Source organism: Dendrobates tinctorius, unplaced genomic scaffold (assembly GCF_039654945.1).
Source record: "Dendrobates tinctorius isolate UK_male_01 unplaced genomic scaffold, ASM3965494v1 ptg000049l, whole genome shotgun sequence".
NCBI classification, from domain to species: domain Eukaryota; kingdom Metazoa; phylum Chordata; class Amphibia; order Anura; family Dendrobatidae; genus Dendrobates; species Dendrobates tinctorius.
In genome coordinates this window covers 21151335-21177517 of record NW_027361717.1, presented here as the reverse complement: position 1 = coordinate 21177517, position 26183 = coordinate 21151335, and the positions used below count along the sequence as shown (strand labels likewise).

At 42.9% G+C, this 26183-nt stretch overlaps 1 protein-coding gene across 1 annotated transcript in view; it reads right to left on the bottom strand.

Annotated features, from left to right (window-relative positions):
* LOC141091200 (uncharacterized) overlaps positions 1 to 24397 on the bottom strand; it is a 46338-nt gene extending 21941 nt beyond the window's left edge. Inside the window, exons 1-9 of the mRNA XM_073576635.1 lie at positions 24382 to 24397; positions 20785 to 20835; positions 20651 to 20713; positions 12189 to 12263; positions 10525 to 10596; positions 6125 to 6207; positions 2891 to 2999; positions 1101 to 1218; positions 561 to 749 (exon numbers count right to left, since the gene is read on the bottom strand). Of these exons, the coding sequence (XP_073432736.1) occupies positions 561 to 749; positions 1101 to 1218; positions 2891 to 2999; positions 6125 to 6207; positions 10525 to 10596; positions 12189 to 12263; positions 20651 to 20713; positions 20785 to 20835; positions 24382 to 24397 (776 nt within the window). The remainder of the gene's footprint in view (positions 1 to 560; positions 750 to 1100; positions 1219 to 2890; positions 3000 to 6124; positions 6208 to 10524; positions 10597 to 12188; positions 12264 to 20650; positions 20714 to 20784; positions 20836 to 24381) is intronic.
* Positions 24398 to 26183: the final 1786 nt, after the last annotated feature.

The following is a 26183-nucleotide window of genomic DNA, read 5'->3' as shown; positions in this document are numbered from 1 at the left end:
TCTCAGGAGTTCTACACACAACTGTTTCTGTACAGAAATGGATGGTGAGCAAGATATAAAGATGCCCAGGGTGCACCAGTTCTGTGGGCAAAAATGCTTTTCCATTCAGAGTATGTGGAGGAGATTTAATTACAGTTTGGCTAAATTCATTTCCTTTGTAATATTTAGCCCATGGGGTGAAGGTCTAAATATTCAGCATCCAACCATACAAGATAACCACTGAGACTAGTATATGGACATACATAGATTACTGAAGATAATAAATTCACAAAACAAAACTCCCAAATGTCATTAATTTTCTCCTACTTTTGTATCATACAGCATTTAAAATTAAAAATATGTATGAAATGTTTGTGTTCTGGAAGATCATCCATGCCCTTTCCCCCTCTCTCTATCCTTTTGCAGGCTGTAAGGCAACTGCCTACAGCAGGAGACTCTCACCCCACTGACTTCTCTCCCTGATTTCTAAGGCTCTGTTTGGAGAACTTATATCTCTTTATATGGCATTTATTTAACATGACTACGGCAATTGGTAGCAAAGGAAATTTATTCTTACTTACCGAAAATTAAACTTGCTACTACTGCTGTCAGTAAGTCCTGCTCCCCACGTAGAGTCTAGAAGATGCCATTTCTTGTTTAGATAAACCGCATTCCAGGCATGGTTTGTTTCTTCCGAGAACGTATGGCCTAACTCATAGCAGTGGCCTTTAGAGTAGCCACCAATTTTTAGGCACTTTATGGCAGCAAGTCTGGAGGTTGGATGAAAATATAGGTAAGTGGGTTCATCATTGTTTTTTTTATTCATTTCTTTTTTTGTGAGAATAATTTACTTTTACTATTCTGATAAGAGAACATTTATGTGTGCTCGAGGCAACATGTTCAACTGAAAGATGGTCCACATCCAGCAAGCAGTTTACAAAATCAGTTGACATTGATTGTCTGGATACTAGGGATTGTTTCATTTAATTACTATACAAGTGCCTGCTTCTTTAAGTAAAGGTCACATCTCCTAGTCTATTCCACTAAACTTACCGAGCCATAGCTCACTGACATTTAATACATGGTAGAGGTAAACTAGGAAGTTCTTCATTGTCTCCTACCTGCACATGGTCTCAAACAGACTTGCATATCCCTCACAGGCTCCTTTTCCTGTAAGCAGTATCTGATTGGGGTCACCGCACCACTTTGACTTATCCTCCAGAGCTTCTATGTCGTATTCTGCGTAAGACATGAAATGCATTCAGTTCTGAACATACATGTGTAGATTGAAAGCCTGTAGAGGAAAACGTTGGGAGCTTTAACTGATGTATATCGTAACATTGGCATAGCCTGTCATTCAACATAGGGAGATTATAAGTGTTTTCTGCCAAGTTCGGGCGTACTGATTGTTTATTTGTATAACAAAGTACAGCAGATAGGTTCCCTATACATTGGACAACTGAGAAGAAACGTATATCATAAGGTATATGTTTCTTTACAATGGGTCCCTATTAAGAGTTGGTGTTAATCTATTCACTTGACCCAGTCCACTGACCAGATCAGTAATCCTTTGTTACTTGACAATAGCTTGAAGAAACCCACTCTTACCGGCTGCGGACATCCTTGGCTCTACTTTTGACCCACAAGTGACATTGTGCCACACCAGATAGTCAAAAGATAAGCTGTGGGTGCCGGCAAGAAGTGATTGTCACATCTCATGCTCAGTGGTTGGAGATAACAGACCTACCCGATGGATTTGTTTGGGGAAACAACAGTTCTAGTCCTGACCTATGTTGGACAGATGCCTTTGCATCAGGTACAGACTGGGGCAGAAATTCAGCCCCGGCATTTGAAATCACACAGGCCCACGTTGTCCCCATCCCCAAGAACCGGATGGGATATATTACTAATGTTACCCTGGATGGAGGAAAGGAAGATTTACAACAAGACCAATATGTCTAATGATACCCGTGGCCTGCTGAGGTAAGTGATGGAGTCAGTGACATGGTGCTCCATCACAACTCTTAACAGTATGGGTGTCTTGAGAACACTGATTTTGTTAGCAATGTAGCAGACAAGGCAGCCCACAACCAGATGGGCCCTTCCGGCATTTACCAAAATTGCCAGATGGCCAATCCGGCCCTACTCCGCATTCATCATGACAGTGGCCATCATTGGGTGCCTGACATTTGGCACAAGTGTAATGTGTACCTAGCCTAAGTTTGTTTTTGCAGATACTTTAATGCGCTCAAAAATACTAAAACTAGTGATGTTCTATTTAGTACACTGGTATAGGATATGTGTCTGTCACTAGATTGGACCCTTACTATGCAACATATGTCCAAATAGCCCACCAGCACTGACTTAAAGAGGATCTGTCATTTCTCCTGATATTTCTGTATTAGCAAAAACTTGTATTTTCCATGAAATAACAATTCTTTAGCATCTTCTTCCATAACTCAGCCTGGTGCCATTCCCTTGTTATCTCTTGTAGAAAATGATGCATAATTTGACAGTTGGGTGTTTCCATTGCCCTGGTCTAAGGGGTGTATCCATACACATTTCAATACTGTCAGCACTGATTGGACAGTGTAAGGACACACCCCCAACTTGTAACACCCAGGTGCCAATTTATTCATTCATTTCTAGGAAGTACAACAAAAGAACGACACAGCGCACAGCAATAAAAACAAAAAAAAAAGTGCACGAATGTTATTGTATTGTATGGAATATATTTACTGAAACTGACCTGTCCAGCCAGAAAGTGACTGTGATGTGGAAATGTATATGTAAGGAGCAGGGAGAGAAGCTGCAGGAGCCAAAGTGCAAATATTCCTTATAATGAATCGTACCATATACCTGCCATGCATTGTACAACATATCGTACTGTGAAGCAAAAAAGTCTTCTCACCAATGTGGTGACAAATCCAAATCCAGATGGCGCGGACTTTCTCCAGGTCAGTTCGTGCCATCTTCACCAGTAATTTCACCAACTCCTCCACTGTATTTGGTTTAGCAACCTACAAATACGGACACAAAATTAATGGAACCTGTCATCAGGACTTACTCCTAGAAGATATCCCTTCTTCAATGGTTCCTGTATTAACCGTAAACCCTAAAGGTGTTTAAAAAAGAAGTTTAATTGTCCCTGCTCACCCTGCCTGCAGGTTTTGTCTGGGATCGTTCAATGCCACCGCACTGGAGGAGCATGCCCACAGCAATGTAACTATTATCATGGAGCGTGCAGAGAGGAGGAGACTGGGAATGACTTATTTTCCACCTCCCTGTTCTTCCTGCACGCTGCTCGATGTTACTTACATTGCTCCCCCAGTGCAATTGCAGTGACTGACAGCGGCCCCAGACTAGTCCGGGGACTGCAGTCAGGGGGAGCAGGAACCATTAAAGTTACATTGAGCACTTAGAGCTAAAGCAGGCATAATCTAAGAGGGGATTAGGAGGCTGATAATGGTCCTAATACCTTCCAGGGGTAAATCCTGATGACCCTTTACAATTAAATAGCTTGGAATCAGACCTGGGGACTCCACACTTAGAATGGATTTTAGAATCAGATGTAGCGCTAGTGATGAGCGAGTATACTCGTGGCTCAGGTTTTCCCAACTATACTTGGGTGGTCTCCGAGTATTTTGGCGTGCTCGGAGATTTAGTTTCTGTCGATGCAGCTGTATGATTTGTGGCTGATGGACAGGCTGAATACATGTGAGGAATGCCTGTTTGTTAGAAAAATCCCACGTGTATTCAAGCGCGCCAGCAGCCACAAATCACACAGCTGAGGCGACACAAACTAAATCTCCGAGCACACCAAAATACTCGCAGATCACCCGAGCATGCTCGGAAAAACCCGAGCAACGAGTATACTCGCTCATCACTATTAGTGATCAATCAAGATCTCGTGGAATCTTATTTACCAATTCAGCAGATAAAATGTAAACATTTAAAAAAAGCAAAAAGATATTTTACAATTAGCCTAGAAGTACCAGTTTTATAAAATGATGCCTTTTGTGTAATTCCTTGGAGAGGATTTCCACCCATACTCAGCCTTACTATATATTAAATGTGACAGGATGGTTCCAAAGGATGGGTGATAAACGTCCATTTGTTGGAATACTGATAGATCAGTGGAATGGGACTTTTGAGCACCTGTTCATCGAGAGGCAAGGTTGGTCACACATGCACGCTGCTGCTCCATTCATTGTGTATGGGACGGAGTGAGAGAGCAGGAGTATAGCTGTTTGCTATCTCAGTCAGTAACATAGACAACAAATGAAGCAGTGGATAGGTAAGTGATAAACAGGGACAGACATACTGTTGGTGCAACCTAAATCAGTTGCACAGGGATCCAGGAGACGTAGAGACAGGCATCTCTGAAAGTGTTGGCCACTTTACTATTCCTGGTCAGTTGTCACGACTCTGCAGTCGGGTGTCTTGGGACCAGGGGCTCCTTCCTTGTCCCTAACGCTAGGGGTGCCCTAGATCGCCCTGTTACCCTGATTACTTCTGATGGTGAAGATGCCGGGTAACGAACCTTGCCTTAGCTCCTGAATTTGCCCTCAGTCTGTACCCTTCCCTCAGCCAGGGAAGAGGGGAGTAGTAGTACACCGTAATACACCTACCAGACTAACAAGGTAATACAAACAGATATAAAGGAAAATACCAATCATAAAAATATACTCACACAAACAACAGATGAAAACACCGGGGAGTGGATGATGGGAAAAAACCAAAGTAGGAGAAGAAGGGAATTAGCACACACCCAAAACCTCACAACAGTCTCAGATAAATCCACCAAACACCTTCTCAAACAGCTACAACAAACCACCATCTACTAACCATGCAGCATGAAGCTACTCTGGCAATGAGTGCTTGCCAGGGCCCAGATTATATAGGAGATGGCTAACGGTGAATAGCTGAGAGCCTTAATGCAGGAAAGCTGCTGAAAGAAATCTGCACCATTTAATATGAAGGTGAAGTGCTTCTAATCAGTGCAGGAAAAGAATAAATCAGACGCTGCGGTCTTCTGTCTCCTCTCTGCCCTGGTAAACCCGTGACATCAGCCATGTTAATTCTGGCCTTGGCTTTATTCCTATTTGTGCTTCTGCCTTTCCCCCCGATTGTTTCATTGATGCTTATTCTGCTCCTAGTTCTAACTTTAACTCAGTTTCTTTCTGCTCTCTAGTCTCGTCCTCTTATCAGTCATATTCGAGCAGTGCTACCGCAGTCATACTGACTATTTTGAAGATCTCCTTACAGTAAAATGCAGACCTCCTGCAGAGGCTATAGCGTGAACCTTTCATCAAAGGTTTGGGGATTAGAGAATTCACCTTTTGCTACATGATCATAGCTCGGGTATTGGTTTGTCAGCATGTTTCATCACTGACACATTGTCATTTTTACCATATATTTCTTAGAAACCAATTGAGTTTCTGTTGTCATTTTGCAAAAACATCTGTTTGACAAACCTAATTACCAAGGGTTTTGCTACCACTGGATACAAATCCTTTATAATACATTGTTTTATTTGTAATTATTTTTACAATCTGTTCCTTCCGCAGTGAGGACATACTATTGTGACTTTCCTGCATTTTGTCGACAAGCTATATGATCTGATTTCATTTTTACTGTGGTTGGCTAGTGAAAGCAATTAGTAAGAGAACATAATATGATTTTTTAAAGGGTGGTCCGATACCTATAAAGACATCCTGGTTCAATAAAGGTGCATGAGAAGTGACAACATCTTCAGTCGCCGTCACAGTCACCTCTCCTAACACTGCAGTGAAATGGATTCTCATCAGGGCACGGTGATAGAAGCAGTGTGAGTTATACCATTGCCGACTCATGATGATGTCCTATTTCAGGAGATGACGATAGACACTGCAGAGCAGTGAGTAGAGCCCAGCCTCTTGTGATGTCTTATTTGAGACTCCTCTCAAATTAAACGTCACAAGAAGTAAAGTAAAAAAAACAAATATAGGAAATAGCAAGATAGATAGAGAGAAGCTAATTATAAAATGGCTTAAGGCTTGAGAATATTGATTTATAAAGGGTTTTATAGGTATTGGACCACCCTTTTAATTTTTAAATCAAAAGGCTTTGAGAACATGTATGGATACCTTCAAGTTTTTCTTACCTGTACAGCATATGCATCAAGCTTCTCAAAGTTCTTCAAGTTGACGGGCATTGACTTAAGACAGCATTTATCCCATGGGTAAGCTGAAAAAATATTCTTTAGTAAATGACACATGTAAAAGTATGACAGTAAATGTTGTGCTTTTTATTAATATTCCAGAACAAAAAGGAACTATGATTTAGCCCAACAATAAAGAGAAAATGAGGACTTAATTTCATATTTGGATCTATTTCAGAACATAGGTATCCTTCACTCCTTGGACAAGACTGTGCCTCATACTCTCTGTAGCATTCTGACATGATGTTGTTATTACCTCTTAATTTCATATTTAAACTATTTTGTGCCTGTATTCTGATAATAATGTATGATTATATTATACAGGGGAGGCCATGTATATGGATACATCTGAGAGGGACATGTATATGGATACACCTAAATTTAATGGGAATGGTTGGTGATATCAACTTCCTGTTTGTGGTACATTAGTATATGGGAGGAGGAAAACGTTTCAAGATGGGTGGTGACCATGGTGGCCATTTTGAAGTCGGCCATTTTGGATCCAACTTTATAAATGGCCCACCCAGGTGTATCCATATAAATGGCCAACCCTGTATAATATATATTATATGATTATTAATGCGAATATAGACAAAATGATACTTTAATTCCCCTAAGTGCCAGAAATGAGCTTTTTGTGATAATCATACACATTTGATTAGTAGTCTTCCCTCTATGAGCATGCATGCAGAGACAGATGTCAATCACTCATTAGGACCACCCACTGGACTCCTAAGCATTGTAAGAACAGTGATTTAAATGAATAAAATACAGACCATACTAAATCTATTCCCCAATAGCTACTGTATATACCTGTCTACTCAGCTTCTATTGCCCTACAACATATTGTCTGCACATCAGACATTTTGACAGATTTCCTGTACACTGTGTGCAGAATTATTAGGCAAATGAGTATTTTGATCACATCATCCTTTTTATACATGTTGTCCTACTGCAAGCTGTATAGGCTTGAAAGCCAACTGCCAATTATTTAAATCAGATGATTTGCATCTCTATAATGAGGAGGGGTGTGGTCTAATGACATCAACACCCTATATAAGGTGTGCTTAATTATTAGGCAACTTCCTTTCCTTTGGCAAAATGGGTCAGAAGAAAGATTTGACGGACTCTGAAAAGACAAAAATTGTGAGATATCTTGCAGAGGGATGCAGCAGTCTTGAAATTGCCAAACTTTTGAATCATGATCACCGAACAATCAAGCGTTTCAGGGCAAATATCCAACAGGGTCGCAAGAAGCGTGTTGATAAAAAAAGGCGCAAAATAACGGCCAATGAATTGAGGAAAATCAAGCCTCAAGCTGCCAAGATGCCATTTGCCACCAGTTTTGCCATATTTCAGAGCTGCAACGTTACTGGAGTATCAAAACGCACAAGATGTGCCATACTCAGGGACATGGCCAAGGTAAGGAAGGCTGAAAAACGACCACCTTTCAACAAGAAACATAAGATAAAACATCAAGACTGGGCCAAGAAATATCTTAAGACTGATTTTTCTAAGGTTTTATGGACTGATGAAATGAGAGTGACTCTTGATGGGCCAGATGGATGGGCCCGAGGCTGGATCAGTAAAGGGCAGAGAGCTCCACTCCGACTCAGACGCCAGCAAGGTGGAGGTGGGGTACTGGTATGGGCTGGTATCATCAAAGAGGAACTTGTGGGACCTTTTTGGATTGAGAATGGAGTGAAGCTCAACTCCCAGACCTAGTGCCAGTTTCTGGAAGACACCGTCTTCAAGCAGTGGTACAGGAAGAAGTCAGTATCGTTCAAGAAAAACATGATTTTCATGCAGGACAATGCTCCATCACATGCATCCAAATACTCCACAGCGTGGCTGCCCAGTAAAGGTCTAAAAGAAGAAAAAAATAATGACATGGCCCCCTTGTTCACCTGATCTGAACCCCATAAGAACCTGTGGTCCTTCATAAAATGTGAGATCTACAGGGAGTGAAAACATTACACCTCTCAGAACAGTGTCTGGGAGGCTGTGGTGGCTGCGGCACGCAATGTTGATTGTAAACAGATCAAGCAACTGACAGAATCTAAGGATGGAAGGCTTTTGAGTGTCATCGTAAAGAAAGGTGGCTATATTGGTCACTGATTTTTTTTTTTGTTTTTGAATGTCAGAAATGTTTATTTCTAAATTTTGTGTTGTTATATTGGTTTACCTGGTGAAAATAAACAAGTGTGATGGGTATATATTTGGTTTTTATTAAGTTGCCTAATAATTCTGCACAGTAATAGTTACCTGCACAAACAGATATCCTCCTAAGGCCGGTTTCACATTTGCGCTTTTTCAGCGCACGCACGGCCGGGGGTAGCTCCGCCCCCGAGCCGGCTCTCTGCCCGGCGTGCCCGCCCCTTGCTTGTAGCGCCGCCTACTAGCGGACAGCGGCGCCTGCGATCGGCGCACCCTATCTTTAGCATAGGGTGCGCAGATCGTGCGCAGGCCGTGCGCTAGTTGCGCTTTGACCTGCGCTGTGCACTTTTGACGGTGCGCCGTGCGCGCCAAAATCCGAAAAGTTTGATTTTGGCGCGCACGGCGCACCGTCAAAAGTGCGCAGCGCAGGTCAAAGCGCAACTAGCGCACGGCCTGCGCACGATCTGCGCACCCTATGCTAAAGATAGGGTGCGCCGATCGCAGGCGCCGCTGTCCGCTAGTAGGCGGCGCTACAAGCAAGGGGCGGGCACGCCGGGCAGAGAGCCGGCTCGGGGGCGGAGCTACCCCCGGCCGTGCGTGCGCTGAAAAAGCGCAAATGTGAAACCGGCCTAAGATAGCCAAATCTAAAAAAACCCCACTCCAACTTCCAAAAATATTAAGCTTTGATATTTGAGTCTTTTGGGCTGACTGAGAACATAGTTGTTGTTCAATAATAAAAAGAATCCTCTCAAATACAACTTGCCTAATAATTCTGCACGCAGTGTAAATTATTTCTATGAGATAAGCTCTGCTCCTTTTCCTGTAACACCACCAGTATTGACACTGGGCTGTCTCTGCTATTGCATCTCATCCCAATTATCCTAAAATAAGACTGACATGTAATATGAGACACAGCGCACGCATGGAAAAAAGCAGATAACATCTACAACCTCTGTACGAAACTATTGAGCCTATCAGACTATGTTCACACATTGAGTTTTTGACACTGTGTATTTTCACTGTCAATAACGCAGCGTCTTACAGTTCCAGCAAAGTTGATGGGATTTATAGAAATCTCATCTCCTGCCCACTGTGCTTTTCTTTTACGCTGCGTAAACTGATCTGCGCACGTTTCAAACCTGCAACCTCACAATGTCTCTTGCGGTGACGCTGAGTTTTCTGTGTGAATTTTTACCATAGACTTGCATTAGATGCAGAAAATGCACACATGCGCTTAAGTGTGTCTCCGCTGTGGAAACGTGTCAAAAACTCATGTAATCCGCACATGACTATATCAATAACGTTTTCTCATAGCCAAATACTAGAAAGTATCAAACACAAAGAAGCTTTATTTAACACATGACACATCAAAAATAGACAAAAAAAGCAGCAAAACGTGATAAAAATGCAATGAAAAAAACACATGTAACCTGGTTTACTTAATAAGAGCAGAAATGATGCAGAAAATTTGCATCATCAATACGATACGGATATTGGTTCAGAAAGTTTGGTAACTGTCCCATTCATCTGAAACAACCTCATTCAGATGACTAGAAACTGATTTTCAGTCTCAGAAAATCTCCGCAGCAAAATCCTCAGCGTGGGAATTCACCCATCGCTCATCCGATTTTTGCGTACAAGCGTTATCCATGCTTTTCACAGATAGTACTCATACCTAAAGCAGTGAATGGGGCCCTTCACATGTCCAACGTGGAAACGTGTATGATATTGATCCGGGAATCAGATCAAAATCGGCTACACAATTCTATCGGTCCGAGAAAAAAAAATCTGTTTTTCACGGACTGCTACATAGGAAAAGAAAAACATGGACCAAACTCTGATGGTAAGAAGTGACACATTGGTCAAACTCAGACCAGTTGTCTCGTAGGAGAAATAATGATCACTGTCTGAATGAGCTCTAAAGGAATAGTCAACAACATGGCCCATTTAGGGGCAGAAATCCTATTTCTTGCCACCAAAACAGCTCCATTTTGGTATTTGGAACAGATTTGCAGTCCCAGAAATTTCCGTAGCCATTCTGCTACACGAAGCTCATCCTCAACCCATAATTATCCTTGAATGCTCTTTCAGCCTCTTTACAAGTAATTCTGGTATGGAGGTCGTTGTATCTCAGACCTCTTTCTACTATATGGTTGGACATGACTTGGATTTCGGGTCCGTCTCACCATAGAAGTCTTTGGCACTGGGCTGTGACATCTGCTCCCATCTGCTGCCATTCCAGGTAGGAACTGTAACATCTGCAAGACATATACAAAGTGTTCCAGTCCGCTCTCACATGACAGGCAAACATCCATGTAACCTTGAAAGCCGTCGCGTGTTGGCAGCTGAACTAGTGCGGCTCGGCGCATTTGTCCTCTGTGAAGATATTAATGAACCTTCCTCTTAATATAAAAAAGCCTTGTAAATAATTTGCCCTTGTGCCAAGCAAAAAACTCTCTGCAGCTGCTCCTTCGAGTACATTCGTGTTAAAGTATTTTCGATCTGTGCGGAGAACGGGTGGCACATGGGCCCAATGTTAGCCTATGTGCTAGTGCACCCAGGCTAATCTTCATGTGGAGAGCAGATGCGTGTGAAAGAAATAGCGGCATGCTCTAGTCTGTCCCGATTTATGGATCAGACCTGTAAGTAAAAAACTGGCAGCTCCTGTGGCGCAGACAGGCACATCCGAGGCTTACAGAAGATGGAGCTATGGAGCTACATCTCCCCTCGTGCTGTACCTGCCCCAGCTCATCCCCACAGCTCTCCTCCATGGGCTGTGAAAGGTGAACATTACATGAAGATATTCACCTTTCACCAGGCAATACACATTATATACAGAAAACAGTGGGGCTGGAGGAACAGGGAAGAAGAAGGAACCTTTTAGAATCTCCAGCTCTCATGTGCTGCTGTGCTTAAAGGGAATTTGTCAGCAGGTTTTCTGCTATGTAATCTGATGACAGCATGAGGTAGGGGCTGAGACCTTGATTTCAGAGATGTGTCACTTATTAGGCTGTGTGCTGTCGTTTCAATAGAATGAGTGTTTTATCATCAGGAGATTATCACTACAGGACTACAGCTCTCGTGCATCCTGGTCCAACTCCGCCCCATCACTTATTAGCAGCTTACTGTCGATAGACAATATACACAGAAAGCTCTAATGTGGGCAAGGGCAGCATTCTGAGCTCTGCTGCATACTACATCTAAAAACTGATTATATCACAACTGCTGCACCCAGTAAAGTAAGTGATACATCGCTGGAATCGGGGTCCCTTTCTATACATCGTGCTGCTCTCAGATGAGGGAGCATAAACCTGTTGACAGATTCCCTTTAAGCCTCTATAAGATGGTAAGTGTTCAAGTGACTGTGTATATATGGGCATGTGTTACATTGTGTATATAGTATATTTGTAAGTGAAATTTTAGACATGTTTTATAGGTGTGCATATACTTGTATATATTGAGCATAATAGCTGCTCCTCTTTTCAATATCCTATGTATATCCCTGGTTCCCGTACAATGGTTACAGAATTGGAGAGACCACAAGGAACATGCTGGTGCAATCATGTAGGCAGTGATGTACTGCAGAAGAGAGGTGGCCTCAAATATATAAAAGAGGTCCGCAATTACAGACTTGCCAACATTTCAATGGACAAAATTGGGGACAATTAGGCCTGCCTATCTCCTGGGAACACCCACATTATGTCCACTTTTGGGTCCAATTTGTTTGAAAATCCCCGGCCAATGGTGCTGAGTTTTTCTATTTTTCCATTCCCGTAAATGCCTATTTAATAAGAGTCCTGCATTAATAAGCATTTATAGAATATCCGATATACTGTATAATGACACTCACCTTTAGTTACAAGTGTCCTGTTGAAGAGCTGGGGCTGACTATTTTTGGGATGAATTTCCACACGAACTTGACTTCCTGATGCAAAAAAAAACATTCACATATTAAACCTCCAGGATCATAATTCAAGAAGGCCTAAGATCTCTGCAGTCATCACACTGGGTATATTGGCTTGGTACATGTGCCATGGATTACTACCTTCTGGCTTGGAGGAAACATCAACCAGCTGGATGTGGAGAGTCATTGATAAAAGCAAGCAGCCTAAATGGTAGAACTCCCAACCTCTGCTGGCCGTCTTTTCTGCTGCAATATATCTAAATGGTACAACTCCATACTTCTGCTTGCTGTCTGTCTTCTGCTGCTTTACCATTTTGCTACATATTCTAATGTGCCTGCTAAAACTTTAATATAATTCATTTGTTGCACTGTATTTAATACTTACTGCTTTATATCCGCGACTGGGGCCTCTCTAGAGCTTATCAGGTGGAAGGTGCTATAGCATATATCAAATCAAATCAAATCAAATTTATTATCGCCAAGTACATATTACATATATACAAGGAATTCTTTGTGGCAAAGAGGCAACATAATATATAACAACAGATACAACAAGTAACATCTAACAAGACAGATACAGTATATAGTCTACACATGAAGATTTAATTGTTGAACAGAGAGTGGATAGAAGCTGTTCATATGGCGGTTGGTGCTGCATTTGGGGACTCTGAAGCGACGTCCTGAAGGGAGTAGTTGGAATGAGGAGTGTCCCGGGTGAGAGGGATCGGATGATATTTTCAATGCGTGGGATCGAATACTCTTATCATAAAGATCCTGGATTTTAGGCAGGGGGGAACCTATAATTCTCTCTGCTGTTCTGAAAGTCCTTTGTAAGCGGAGTTTGTCATGCGCAGTGGCTCCCCCATACCAGACTATCAGAGAGGAACAAATCACAGATCTGATGACAGCATTAAAGAATAAGATCAGCAGATTCTTAGACAAACCATATCTTTTCAGCTGACGCAGGAAGAACATCCTCTGTTGTGCTTTTCTTATAACAGCATCCACGTTTTTCCCCCATTTAAGATCATGAGAGATGATAACACCAAGGAATTTGGTCTCTGTGACCCTAAGAACCACTTCGTCATGGATGTAGATTGGAAGTATCTCATGTTGATCTTTCCTAAAATCCACAACCATCTCAGCAGTTTTTTTAGTGTTGAGTACAAGATTATTGGCTTTACACCAGTCACATATTCTTTCAACCTCACTCCGATACAAGTCTTCAGCATTTCCCCTGATGAGACCAATCAGTGTCATATCATCGGCAAATTTCAAGATTTTTACTGAGTCTGCTGAAGAGATGCAATCATTCGTATAGAGAGAAAACAGTAACGGGGACAAAACACACCCCTGAGATGCCCCGATGTTTGTGACCAAGGTGTCCAAAGTGAATGGTCCAACTTTTACACTCTGTATCCTGGCTGTCAGGAAGTTAGAAATCCACAAGCATAAGTTGAGAGGGACTCCAAGAGCTACCATTTTCTTATGAAGTAAATTCGGATCAATGGTATTGAACGCTGAGCTAAAGTCCATGAAAAGAATCCGGACATATGAGTGCAGTTCATCTGTATGATCCAAAATGTATTTCAGTGCCAGATTGACAGTGTTGTTTGCCGACACTGCATATGTGTATATATATATGCAGCCTGGTCTAGTGCCTTTGATCATCTAATCACCCCCTGGTGTGCTGGCCCAGCTTCCAAATTATCTCCAACCAGCTCCCACAATCCCTCTCTCCTGTCCCTGTAGTGTGGCCTATATATGTAGTAGTTCCTAAGGGGAAGCACACAGTGTGGGGTGCAGCACGCAAGCATCCAACAAGCAAAGCATCACAGAAGCTAGGCATCAGGGAAAAGGCAGTTATCCATGGCAGTTAATCAGGGCAGGAGTCAGATAACCCACACTTTGCTCTCCCCTTTAACCATGTGCTTTATTTCTATCCTCCTATGCTCCCTTGTCATCCACATTCACCACCCTATCCCCCCTCCATCATGACTCATACACATCAGCCCCTCTATACTTCCCTCTCCCATGTACAGCTCCTATGCACTCCTAACCTTCCTGAGAAACCTCAGCCCATCTTGCCCAAACACATCACAGAAAAAAACTACTTACAATTCCAAAAACTATTTGCTCTTTATCTTCCTACTCCTACTGATTTCAGGTGACATCTCCCCCATCCCTGGTGCACCATCCCCGAACCTCAACCCCTACCCTACCTCATATTGAAACCATAATAATCTTATTAATATTACTTGCACTCCCTCATCTCCATCTTTTAATTGTGCCCTCTGGAATCCACGGTCTGTTTGTAACAAGCTTCCTTTCCTGCACAACTACTTTCTGAACAACTCTCAATCTGTTGTCCCTCACTGAAACCTGGATTCAGGATTCTGACACTGTCTCTCCTGCTGCCATTTCCTATGGTGGCTTGCAATTCTATCATTCCCCGAGACCCAAAAACAGACTTGGTGGTGGAGTCGGCATACTCCTCTCCCAACAATCCACTTTCCAAGTCATCCCCCCAGTTCCATCACTTTCATTCCCTTCTTTTGAAGTCCACACCATCAGGCTCTTTCATCCCCTCCCCCTCAGAGTAGTGGTCATTTGCCGGCCCCCTGGCTCACCCACCCACTTCCTTGACCACTTCTCAGCCTGGCTGCCGCACTTCATGTCCTCAGAACTACCAACTCTTATCCTGGGAGACTTCCACATCCCCATTAACAGCCCTAATTCCACATCTGCATCCCAGCTTCTATCACTAACCACCTCTCTTAGCCTCTCGCAGCTTTCAACCTCTGAGACACACAAGGATGGTAACACCCTTGATCTGGTCTTTGTCTGGCTCTGCTCAAGCTCCCAACTAAATAACTCACTGCTTCCACTCTCTGACCACAGCATTCTCTCCTTCACGCTTACAAATCCTTGCCCACCCCAGCTCACTCCTACCTACCGCACATTCAGAAATCTACAAGCCTTTAACCCTCAGACACTTTCAGACTCCCTACACTCATCACTGTCCCCAATCTCCTCTTTTTCCTGTCCTGATCTGGCTGTTCATCACTACAACGACCCACTAAGAAGCACCCTTGACCAAATACCTCCCCTCAGCCTCAGAACCTCCAAGCACAGAGTAAAACAGCCCTGGCTCACATCGCAAACTCGACTTCTCCAGCGATGCTCTAGGAGTACTGAACGCCTATGCAGAAAAACCCGCACACCAGAAGACTTCATCCACTTCAAATTTATGTTAAGAACCTATAACGCTGCCCTTCACCTCGCCAAACAGACTTACTTCACCACTCTGATCTCCTCACTAGCCAACAACCCCAAGAAACTTTTTGACACTTTTCACTCCCTCCTCAGGCCAAAAGCACAAGCCCCTATCACAGACATTTGTACTGATGACCTGGCCTCCAACTTTACAGAAAAAATAGATAATATTCGTCAGGAAATCTGCTCCCAACCACCAAGTGCTGTGACTCCCATCCCTTCCTGCATCTCCTCTGGCTCACTTTCCACATTTGATCCCATCACAGAAGAAGAAGTCTACATACTCCTCTCTTCCGACTACATGCACTACTGACCCCATTCCCTCACATCTCCTCCAGTCTCTCTCTCCAGTCGTCATAACTCACCTAACTGCAATCTTTAATCTCTCCCTCTCCTCGGGCATTTTCCCATCCTCCTTCAAACACGCCATTGTTACTCCATAACTACAGAAACCCGCTCTCGACCCATCCTGCATAAACAACTACAGACCAGTCTCCAATCTCCCCTTCATCTCTAAACTTTAGGAGCGCCTAGTTTACTCCCGCCTTACCCGTTACCTCTCCACTCACTCCCTAGACCCTTCACAGTCCGGCCCCCCCCCCTACATTTGACTGGAACTGCACTCCTCAAAGTGACCAATGACCTTCTGACAGCAAAACGTAATGGTGACCACTCTCTGCTCATTCTTCTTGACCTATCTGCAGCTTTCGACACTTTTGACCACCATCTCCTACTCTCTAGGCTCCAGTCACTAGGCATTAAGGACACTGCTCTCTCCTGGTTCTCTTCCTATCTTTCTGACCGCTCCTTCAGTATTTTGTTCTCTGGCTCCACATCATCTCCTCTTCCTCTCTCTGTCGGGGTACCTCAGAGCTCAGTCCTTGGCCCCCTTCTCTTCTCTCTCTACACGGCCCCAATTGGACAGACCATCAGCAGATTTGGCTTTCAGTACCATCTTTATGCTGATGACACACAACTATATATGTCATCCCCCGACCTTACCTCCGCTGTACTACAGATTTCCAGTGACTGTCTGTCCGCAGTCTCCAACATCATGTCCACTCTCTATCTCAAACTCAACCTCTCCAAAACTGAACTTCTTCTGCTCCCGCGTCTACTAGCCTCCCTAAATCTGACATTTCCCTCTCTGTGAGTGGCACCACAATAACACGACGGCAGCAGGCGCGCTGTCTGGGTGTTATGTTTTACACCAATCTCTCCTTCACATCCCATATACAATCTCTTGCCCGCTCTTGCCGCTTACACCTAAAGAACATCTCTAGAATCCGCCCTTTTCTCACCATGGAAACAACAAAAACCCTCACTGTAGCATTGATCCACTCCCGCCTGGACTACTGCAATGCTCTATTAATTGGCCTCCCGTTACTCAACTATCCCCTCTCCAGTCCATACTTAATGCAGCAGCCAGGGTCATCTATCTGGCTAATCTGTACTCGGACACGTCCGCTCTTCGCCAGTCCATACATTGGCTGCCCATTCATTATAGGATCCAATTCAGAGTACTTGTTCTCACCCACAAAGCTCTCCACAGTGCAACACCCCCCTACATCTCCTCCCTCATTTCTGTCTATTGGCCTAACCGACCGCTGCGCTCTGCAAACGACTTTCGACTAACCTCTGCACTAATCCGTACCTCCCACTCCCGACTCCAAGACTTCTCCCGCGCTGCGCCAATCCTCTGGAATGCTCTACCCCAAGAAATTAGGACTAACCACAATTTGCATAGTTTCCGGCGCTCCCTCAAAACACATTTGTTCAGAGTGGCCTATCATGTTCACTAATCAAAGTAATTCTATGTGTAAGGGTCCTATTACATTTAGCAATGCACCAGCAATCCCGACAACGATACGACCCGGTCAGGATCGCTGGTGTATCGCTAAATGGTTGCTAGTGAGCTGCCAAACAGGCAAATCTCACCAGCGATGCAGCAGCGGTCGGCGGTCATCACTTACCTGTCACACGCAGCGAGGGTGACGTCTTCCGCCCGCATCCATGGAGTCGCTCGTCGGCGCCAGCAGGAAGCCGACGATGAGAAATGGACCAGGACGATCTCACACGATCAGCAATATCCAGCGGGAGGCCGGGTCGGAGGTAAGTGTCACATGTAGCGAGATCGCTAGCGATCGCGCTATGTGTGAAGGGGGCTTAAGTGTGCATGTTTAGTGAATGGGCTGCCTCCATCCATCCCTCACTCCCTCAAGATGGCTGGACCATCATTGTAAATACACCATTGTAAATACACACCTGTACCTTGTATCTCCCCCACATCTTTGTAGATTGTAAGCGCTCACAAACAGGGTCGTCTTATTTTGCTTTAATTAGAGTATTGTTAACATTGTTACTTATGACTTGTGTTTTGAAACTGTAAAGCGCTGCGGAATATGTTGGCGCTAAATAAATAAAGATGATTATTTTTATAATAAAAGGAGCTCTCACAACAACTATCCTCTGGGCAGCAATTCTCCCAATGTAATCTTTTAAATGTGTGAAGAGACTTTTACATTACTCACAAGTTATTATGTCTTCTATTTGGTCAACAAAAAATATGTATGAATAAGGCAAGGACAGATTTAGGCAAAACCTGCACCCAGGTGCAACCTCAGTGTTAGGAGAAACCCATCAATCCACTGACTACATTATTATGAGGATTGGCTTTTTGATTACATGAAGCCATTATTTGCTAGCTGTGAACATTTGGAATGACCCTATACAGTCTGAAAATATTAACATTACTGTTCTATATGTAATATCTGGCATTGGGTCTAAGCAATTGTTGACGTATGTTAAAGGAAATGTACCACCAGAAAATTACCTAAGGCTTAAATCAGATTTTTTTTTTATCTTAAATGTATTTTTTTCTTAAATTTGTGGTATTTTTTCTTATATTGTTTCTTGTATTAAAAAAATAGAAGTCTTGCTATTTTTATACTGCCCACTGGAGCAACTCTAGACTTCTGCTTCCTGTTCTTTCAGGAAATGCACATGTATATTAGCAGCAATAGACTGACTTAGGCCCTATCTTTTGTAATGAATAGAGTTGAGCGATACCGTCCGATACTTCAAAGTATCGGATCGGAATGGATCGGCCGATCTTAAAAAAAAGTATCGGTATCGCCGATTCCGATACCGGAAGTCCCATTCAAGTCTATGGGACTTCCGATATCGGAATAAGAAAAACCCTGTTTTTGCCTTGTACAGCCTCTCTGGGGTCTGTACGGGCCTTTCGGGGGGCTGTGCCGGCCTGCCAGGGGGTCTGTGCAGGCTCCGGTGGGCTGTGCCGGCCTGCCGGGGGGCTGTGCAGGCTCTGGGGGGCTGTGCCGGCCTGCCGGTGGTCTGTGCAGGCTCCGGGGGGCTGTGCCGGCCTGCCGGGGGGGCTGTGCAGGCTTCGGGGGTCTGTGCAGGCATCGTCCGATGGGACTACAAGTCCCATCGGGCGATGTCTGCTACCATGACAGTGATTGACACATTAGCCAATGATGGGACAGTAGTAGTCCCATCATCCGGCTAATGTGTTGAATGTAAAAAAAAAAAAAAAATTACATGCTACATACATACTACATATATACATACTACATACATACTACATACATACTACATATATACTACATGCTACATACATACTACATATATACTACATGCAACATACATACTACATACATGCTACATACTACATGCATGCTACATACATACTACATGCTACATACATACCACATATATACTACATACATACTACATGCATGCTACATACAATACATACATAGACATACAGTACATATAACATAGAGTAACATACTTACCAATACTTGTCACATTGTTCCCCGAAGCCATTGTCTTTTACGGAATAAATATTAACATAACAAACCACAAAAATACTCACCCATGATCCGAAGCAGTCCACGAGTGTGTCCCACGACGATCTTGGGTAGAGAACTGCAGCATCAGCTGATGCTGCCGTTCTCTACGGGCTGCAGGAATCCAATGACGGAAGGTAGGTATCCTTCCGCACTGTATTCCTCCGCCACTTAAAAAAAAAAAGTCCCTAGTCTCACTTTATGCCATTGCTGTGTGGGAATTTCATCATCCTTTCCACCTGGCGCTCTGGACATAGGTCTGTACAATAACACACACTCTTCTTCCCATGTCTGTAGCATTAGTCTCAGAGCCATACTATTGTTTTCCTTTTCTCCTTCGTCCGTGCGTTCCACTTTCATATCTTCCTGTATTACTGTGGTCATTACCACTCTAAGCATAACGAGCTTGCGTGACCTCCTTTCCCTGCCCCCGTCTCCCCTCTCTTGCATAATTCATATATACTTTTGCATAAAATTGTCTCCATTCCTAGTATTTTAAAGACTCATGTTGCTCTAATGACGAATAACTCTGCTATCGATTGTATGTATTTTACTTTTGTTTCCTTACTTCTGTATTATTATATTTTTTACTTTGAGCAATGTTTGAAAAACACTCAGACAGGGTCGAAATGTAACCTATTGCTTTTTGCTATGATATTCAGCACTGTGTTGAATTGCTATATCTGGCTGAGATAAAAACAAGCATCATTTGAAATCTTCTGTGAGTATGGATGATTATCTTCTATTGACTCTTTGGAGTCTCCACTCCAGCCTGCAGCTTCCTAATAGCGAGGAGTGCGCACCTTATTTACTGCATATCCATTCTGGCGTGATAAAGACGTCGGTGGCAGTTGCTCATATGCTTCCTAAAAGTGAGATCATAGACGTCCATGCAAGCACCGTGCAACGCACGTTACACAAGTCTGAAATGGCGGCCTGAAAAAAGGTGAAGAAGCATCGGCAAAAAAAAAAGCATGAAAGGTAAACAGTAGAAGGCTGGAAACGGTTGATTTGGATTGATGAGCAAAAGTCAATAGACTTTGCTCTGATGGGTGCAAATGGGTCTGGATAAAACAAGGGAAAAAGGGGCCAACACATCGAGAAGTTGATGGAAATGTAAAGTTCGATGGAGGAAACCTGATTTAATACAGATGAAAAAAAACATTGTCAATATGAAATGAAAAAAAAATGTTAAACACAAAAAACAAATTTCAATAATATGTCATTGTCTGAAGATACATTCCCTTCAGATTGACTTACCTTCGCTCTCATAGCTATTAATGATGTGTCTCCCAGCAAGAGGGTTTTTCAGAGAAGGTGTCACTAATGAAAAGCAGAATAAAACAATGAACAGTACAGAAACAGCTATCATCACCCTAGATATTAGCACATACTTGTTATATGAGCTTTGCCAGTAACAATACCAACTCTTTGGAAATTTATAGCTGACAAATAAAGTATATTTGTGAAATAGTAATAAAACTATGAATGACAGAACATGACCTTAGATTCAGGACACCATTGTAACCAGAAATAAATGGTGTCTTTTTACCTTCAGGTTGCCAAAAAAATAAGTTCCAAAGATAAACAGGGATTAATGGGACCTGTGACTTGGACACATTCACTGTACATAATATCCTTGTTAATCACCGGATTGCAATGCATGCAGTAGTAATTGGTGAAAAAAAGCTGCTAAGACGTATGCCCAATTTACTCACGACAGCTGGCGCAATCTTCTAATAAAGAAGGTTTTTATTCATTGGAATTATTGGGGCGTGCGGAAACAAAGGCTTGTCTGGTTCTAATATCTAAAGTAATCTATCATTAGTTCATAGTATCTACGTAAGTCTCCCTTCATCTGACTTGGACAACTTCATCGAAGATTGTAGGTTTTCCTAATACCAACTTTTCAGGGGCATCCTAGGTAATAGCCAATAAGAGAATTGTTTCTCTAAATGTGTATATGGGAGTATTAAACCAGGTTAATGAATTCTGCTAAGTTTTATGGTCTCCATTTCTGACTCTGCATTTCAAACCGGCAAGCAGAGCCTTGATGTAACAATACACAACCACCTTCTTCACAATCTGTGTAAGTGAAGAGTGTGATTGTAGACGTTTTCACAACAGGAAGATCATATGTATCGGACCTGTAAAGTTCATCCATGCTGTAACCCCAATTATCGACAATCTGGGCACAACTACAGCTGTAACCCCTGTAAAGTTCTAGGAGGAGAAGTTCTAGTTGGCAGGTATATGTCACCAAGGTGGTTGGCCTCGGTGATGTAAGTCCTGGAATTGAAGGCTTGAGCAAAAGGTAGATTGCTGAGAAGGTTCTTGTTGGGACTGGATGTTGGGTCCGGGATTTAGGAGCAACCAAAAGAGTCTGGGTGGGAAAAGTCACTCCCATACCTCCAGTCCAGGTTTTGCAGGTCCTAAAAATGGCTCAGGTGTGTCTAACATGTGGGAGATGCAGTGTGTTTATTATTCTTGACAATTCCTAGCTATTTTGCTTTTACAGTATGTGACCTCTGATAATTGTTTATAACGAATAAAGACTGTTTTACACTAGAGCTAAGTGCTGTTGTGTTCCTAAACCACTATGAGAAAGCTTGAATCCCTACACCCCCAGGACAAGCAAGAATGTATTATTTCCATTTTATATAGTCCTTCACGTCCACGTCAGTAGTCAGAGACCATAGTATGCATTTTGTGGCTTGGTTGAAAAGTAAGCTGTAAGAACGTAAATTAAATAAAATCAGATAAAACACCAGCACTTCCCCTTCAAAAAAAAGGTTCTAATCCAGGGGTCTCAAACTCGGCAGAGTAAATGGGCCGCACATAAAAAAAAATTTAAGCAGGCGGGGCGCATTCCTTTCAAACTTAATACAGTCACATCTCCCCTGGACAAAGCCAAGTGCGAAACGCGCGTTGGGGTCATTGCTGCTAACAGGTATAGACACAGATTCCTTATATGGGCACCTTTTGCATTAGCAGTATTTTATTGTAGCACTTTCTCATGGTAATTAGACTTGATTGGTTTGATTATTTATTCATCTTGGGCAATGCTAGTATAGCAATTTAATTATATACCTTAAGGACCATGGATTTGTCCCTTTTGTAGAGTTGTTTGTCTGGAATTGGTTCCTTTTTTTTGCACAGTCATTTTATTCACTCCATTATTGTTATGCTTGCATTGCTCTATTAATAGAGACTTCTCTCTAATATTTGGTACAAGCCTTTGTCTATATATAAACATTTCACAAGGATTTGGTCATGCAGGCTAGTCTTTTGGACATTTTTCGGTAAAATAACCCTTTTTGTATTTTTCATTAAGCTTAACTTTATCTGGGCACATTTTTATGCAGGGAATGCATCATCCATCTATACTATAGGATATTTGTGCAGCAATTTTTTTGTATTGGTGTTACCCGCTTTTAATCGGCATTGTTGCATTTATTAAATAAAATTTGTCTTTTATTATGAAAATATGTAAAATTTGCATTGTTGCATGTACTAAATAAAAATCCATGTTTTATGGTATTTGAGCTTCCATTGTTTTTTCGGTTTTCCTATATTTATTGGAAGCACCAAGTAAATTTCAACATTATATCTATTTGGTCATTGATATTTTTGCTGTACCTGTTTACAGTTCTTTCTCCATTTGTTAGGATGGATTTTAAAGCCAGAGATCAGAACTGGCTATCCTGTTTGGACACTGTGTTTAGCGGGGACGCCATGCATATTGATAATATTGAAAATGGGCATAAATCTGATTTAAAGAACTCTATGAGAACTATTTTAAAAAGGAGGACCCGAGCATGGTGGAATAAGGCCTCCTTGGAGAATTACCTCGCAAAGGGTTTAATCCCTAGAGGCCTCCGTGTCCGGGTCATGCCTTCTTTTCCTATTGACGACAACACTTTTAAAACACGCTGGGAAGAAGCTTGTTCATCCTGTTCCAAATTATTCATTGAGCTACTTATTGGGAATAATAAGAAGAGTCTCGACAAATTTGATGTAGAGGTTGAGAATATAAGCCAAAAGCTTTCACAATCCCTATCTGTTCAAGAACTTGAAACCTTTAATACAGTCACAATTGATAGCGGTATCTAAGGGGTTAAATGGCCGCGATCGGTGCTAATACCGATCGTGGCCGTTTAAACAGGTTGCCAGCTGTGATGTACAGCTTAAGCCCCCGTTACACATAACGATGTCCCAGCGATCCCATGAACGATCCTACATGATGGGATCGCTGGGACATTGTTAGGCTGATCGCTGGTGAGATGTCACAAAACAGCCGCGCGACTCTTGGATACCCAATGTTTACATTAGAAACCAGCATTCAGCGTCGCTGATCGTTGGTCTCTCGCTGCCAAACGCAGCGATGTGTGCTGGGCAGCGGGAGACCAACGATCGAAAACGGCCCAGGCCGATGCTGCACGATCAGCGATACCCGGCAGGGGGGCTGGTCGCTGATCCCCGTCACACACAGCGATCTCGCTGGCAAGATCGCTGTGGCGTCACAAAATCAGCGATCTCGCTAGCGAGATCACTGTATGTGAAGGGGCCTTAACCTCAGCAGATGATAGTATCAGCTCTGCATGTGAGCCGGCGCTATCATCTCGCTGTACACGCACAGCCACAGTCACTTGCAAAATCCAGCAATGGGAGGAAAGTTACGCCTCCGCTCTCTGTGCGCTGGCATGATGTCATTACGCAGGGCCACAGCCACTACGGAGCGGTGCACTCCTCTCTTCTAGCGTGAGCAGTGGCGTAACTACAAAGTTATGGGCCCTGGAGCCATGCCAAAATACACGCACAGCTCCACTCAGCACACCTCGTACACGCACATCTCCGCTCCGTACACATGCGGCTCCGCTCCATACACTTCATACACACATGGCTCCGCTCAGTACACCTCGGTCCTCGTACACACTCGGCTCTGCTACATCCACCCTGTAAAAGCCTCCTGACTCCACACAGAAACTTACCTGCAGCCGGCGCCATGACAACCAGCACAGACATTAGCGTCCTTCATACGCTGAAGCCCCTGATCATGTGACCTCTGTCTCCTCCCCTCCTGTGACCTCATCACAGGTCCTGTGCACACAGCCATCGCACACTCCTAATGCGTGCCACTGCCTTCCCCCTTGTAATCGGTAAAACAAAGCCGCATCTGCTAAGGGCACAATCTGCCCCTTTGCCTGTGATACTATAAGAATGCAAAACCATGTATAGACTTATGCTATGGTACCGATATGTATCTTGGTGTCAAGATTACAAAACTGACCTGGAGATGGCGCACACCCATATGTGTGAAAAAAACTTTCCGCTATCAGGACCGAAAAAACGGATGAGTGTCGTGCGAGTACACTCCGATTCTCACACTTAGCATCCGGTTTACATCCGCATGCAGTGTGAATTGCCATCCAATAGCAATGCGATTTTAACATGAGCTTTCACATAGAGCAATTCTCATTTACACAACGTTATATATATATAAATGATAGATAGAAGAAAAGCCGGCAATTCATGTACCGAATACTGTAAAATCACAGCAGGAGCCGAAAGGATAGGAGAGATGGATTACATACAGCAAATAGAAATAGAATAGGTAGATATATAGATGTCAGTGACAAATACAATCAGTACAGTGTGTGTAAAATACTGTACATGTATTTATAGAATGGTAGAGTTGGAAGGGACCTCCTGGGCCATCTGGTCCAACCCCCTGCTCAAAGCAGGATTCGCTAAATCATCCCAGATGTCTGTCCAGCCTCTGTTTGGGAAGACTTCCATTGAAGGAGAACTCACCACCTCTCATGGCAGCCTGTTCCACTCATTGATCACTCTAACTGTCAAAAAGTTTTTTCTAATATCTAATCTGTGTCTCCTCCCATTCAGTTTCATCCCATTTCTTCTAATCTTTCCTTGTGCAAATGAGAATAAAGATGATCCTTCTACAATGTGACAGCCCTTTAGATATTTGTGACAGCTATTAAGTCTCCTCTCAGTCTTCTCTTTTGCAAACTAAACAATCCCAAATCCTGCAACCTTTCCTCATAAGACAGGGTTTGCAGACCGGTCACCATTCTGGTCGCTCTTTTCTGAACTTGCTCCAGTTTGTTGATGTCTTTTTTAACCCCTTAAGCCCCAAGAGTTGTTTGCACGTTAACTCCCGGGCCAATTTTTACAATTCTGACCACTGTCCCTTTATGAGGAAATAACTCTGAAACGCTTCCATGGATCCCGGTGATTCTGACATTGTTTTCTCGTGACATATTGTACTTCATGTTAGTGGTAAAATTTCATTCAAATAACTTGCGTTTATTTGTGAAAAAACGGAAATTTGGCAAAAATTTTGAAAATTTCGCAATTTTCCAACTTTGAATTTTTATGCCCTTAAATCACAGAGATACATCACACAAAAAACTTGATAAGTAACATTTCCCACATGTTTACTTTACATCAGCACAATTTTGGAACCAAAATTTTTTTTTCTTAGGAAGTTATAAGGGTTAAAAGTTGACCAGCGATTTCTCATTTTTGCAACACCATTTTATTTTTATGGACCACATCACATTTGAAGCCACTTTGAGGGGTCTATATGATAGAAAATACCCAAGAGTGACACCATTCTAAAAACTGCACCCCTGAGGCTGAGTTCACACGTGGCGTTTTTTTCGCGTTTCCGCGGCGGTTTTAACCGCGCGATTTTGCTGCGAAAACGCGAAAAATAAGCATCCCATGCATTCCTATGGGATTCCGCAATGCTGTGCTAATGCTGCGGTTT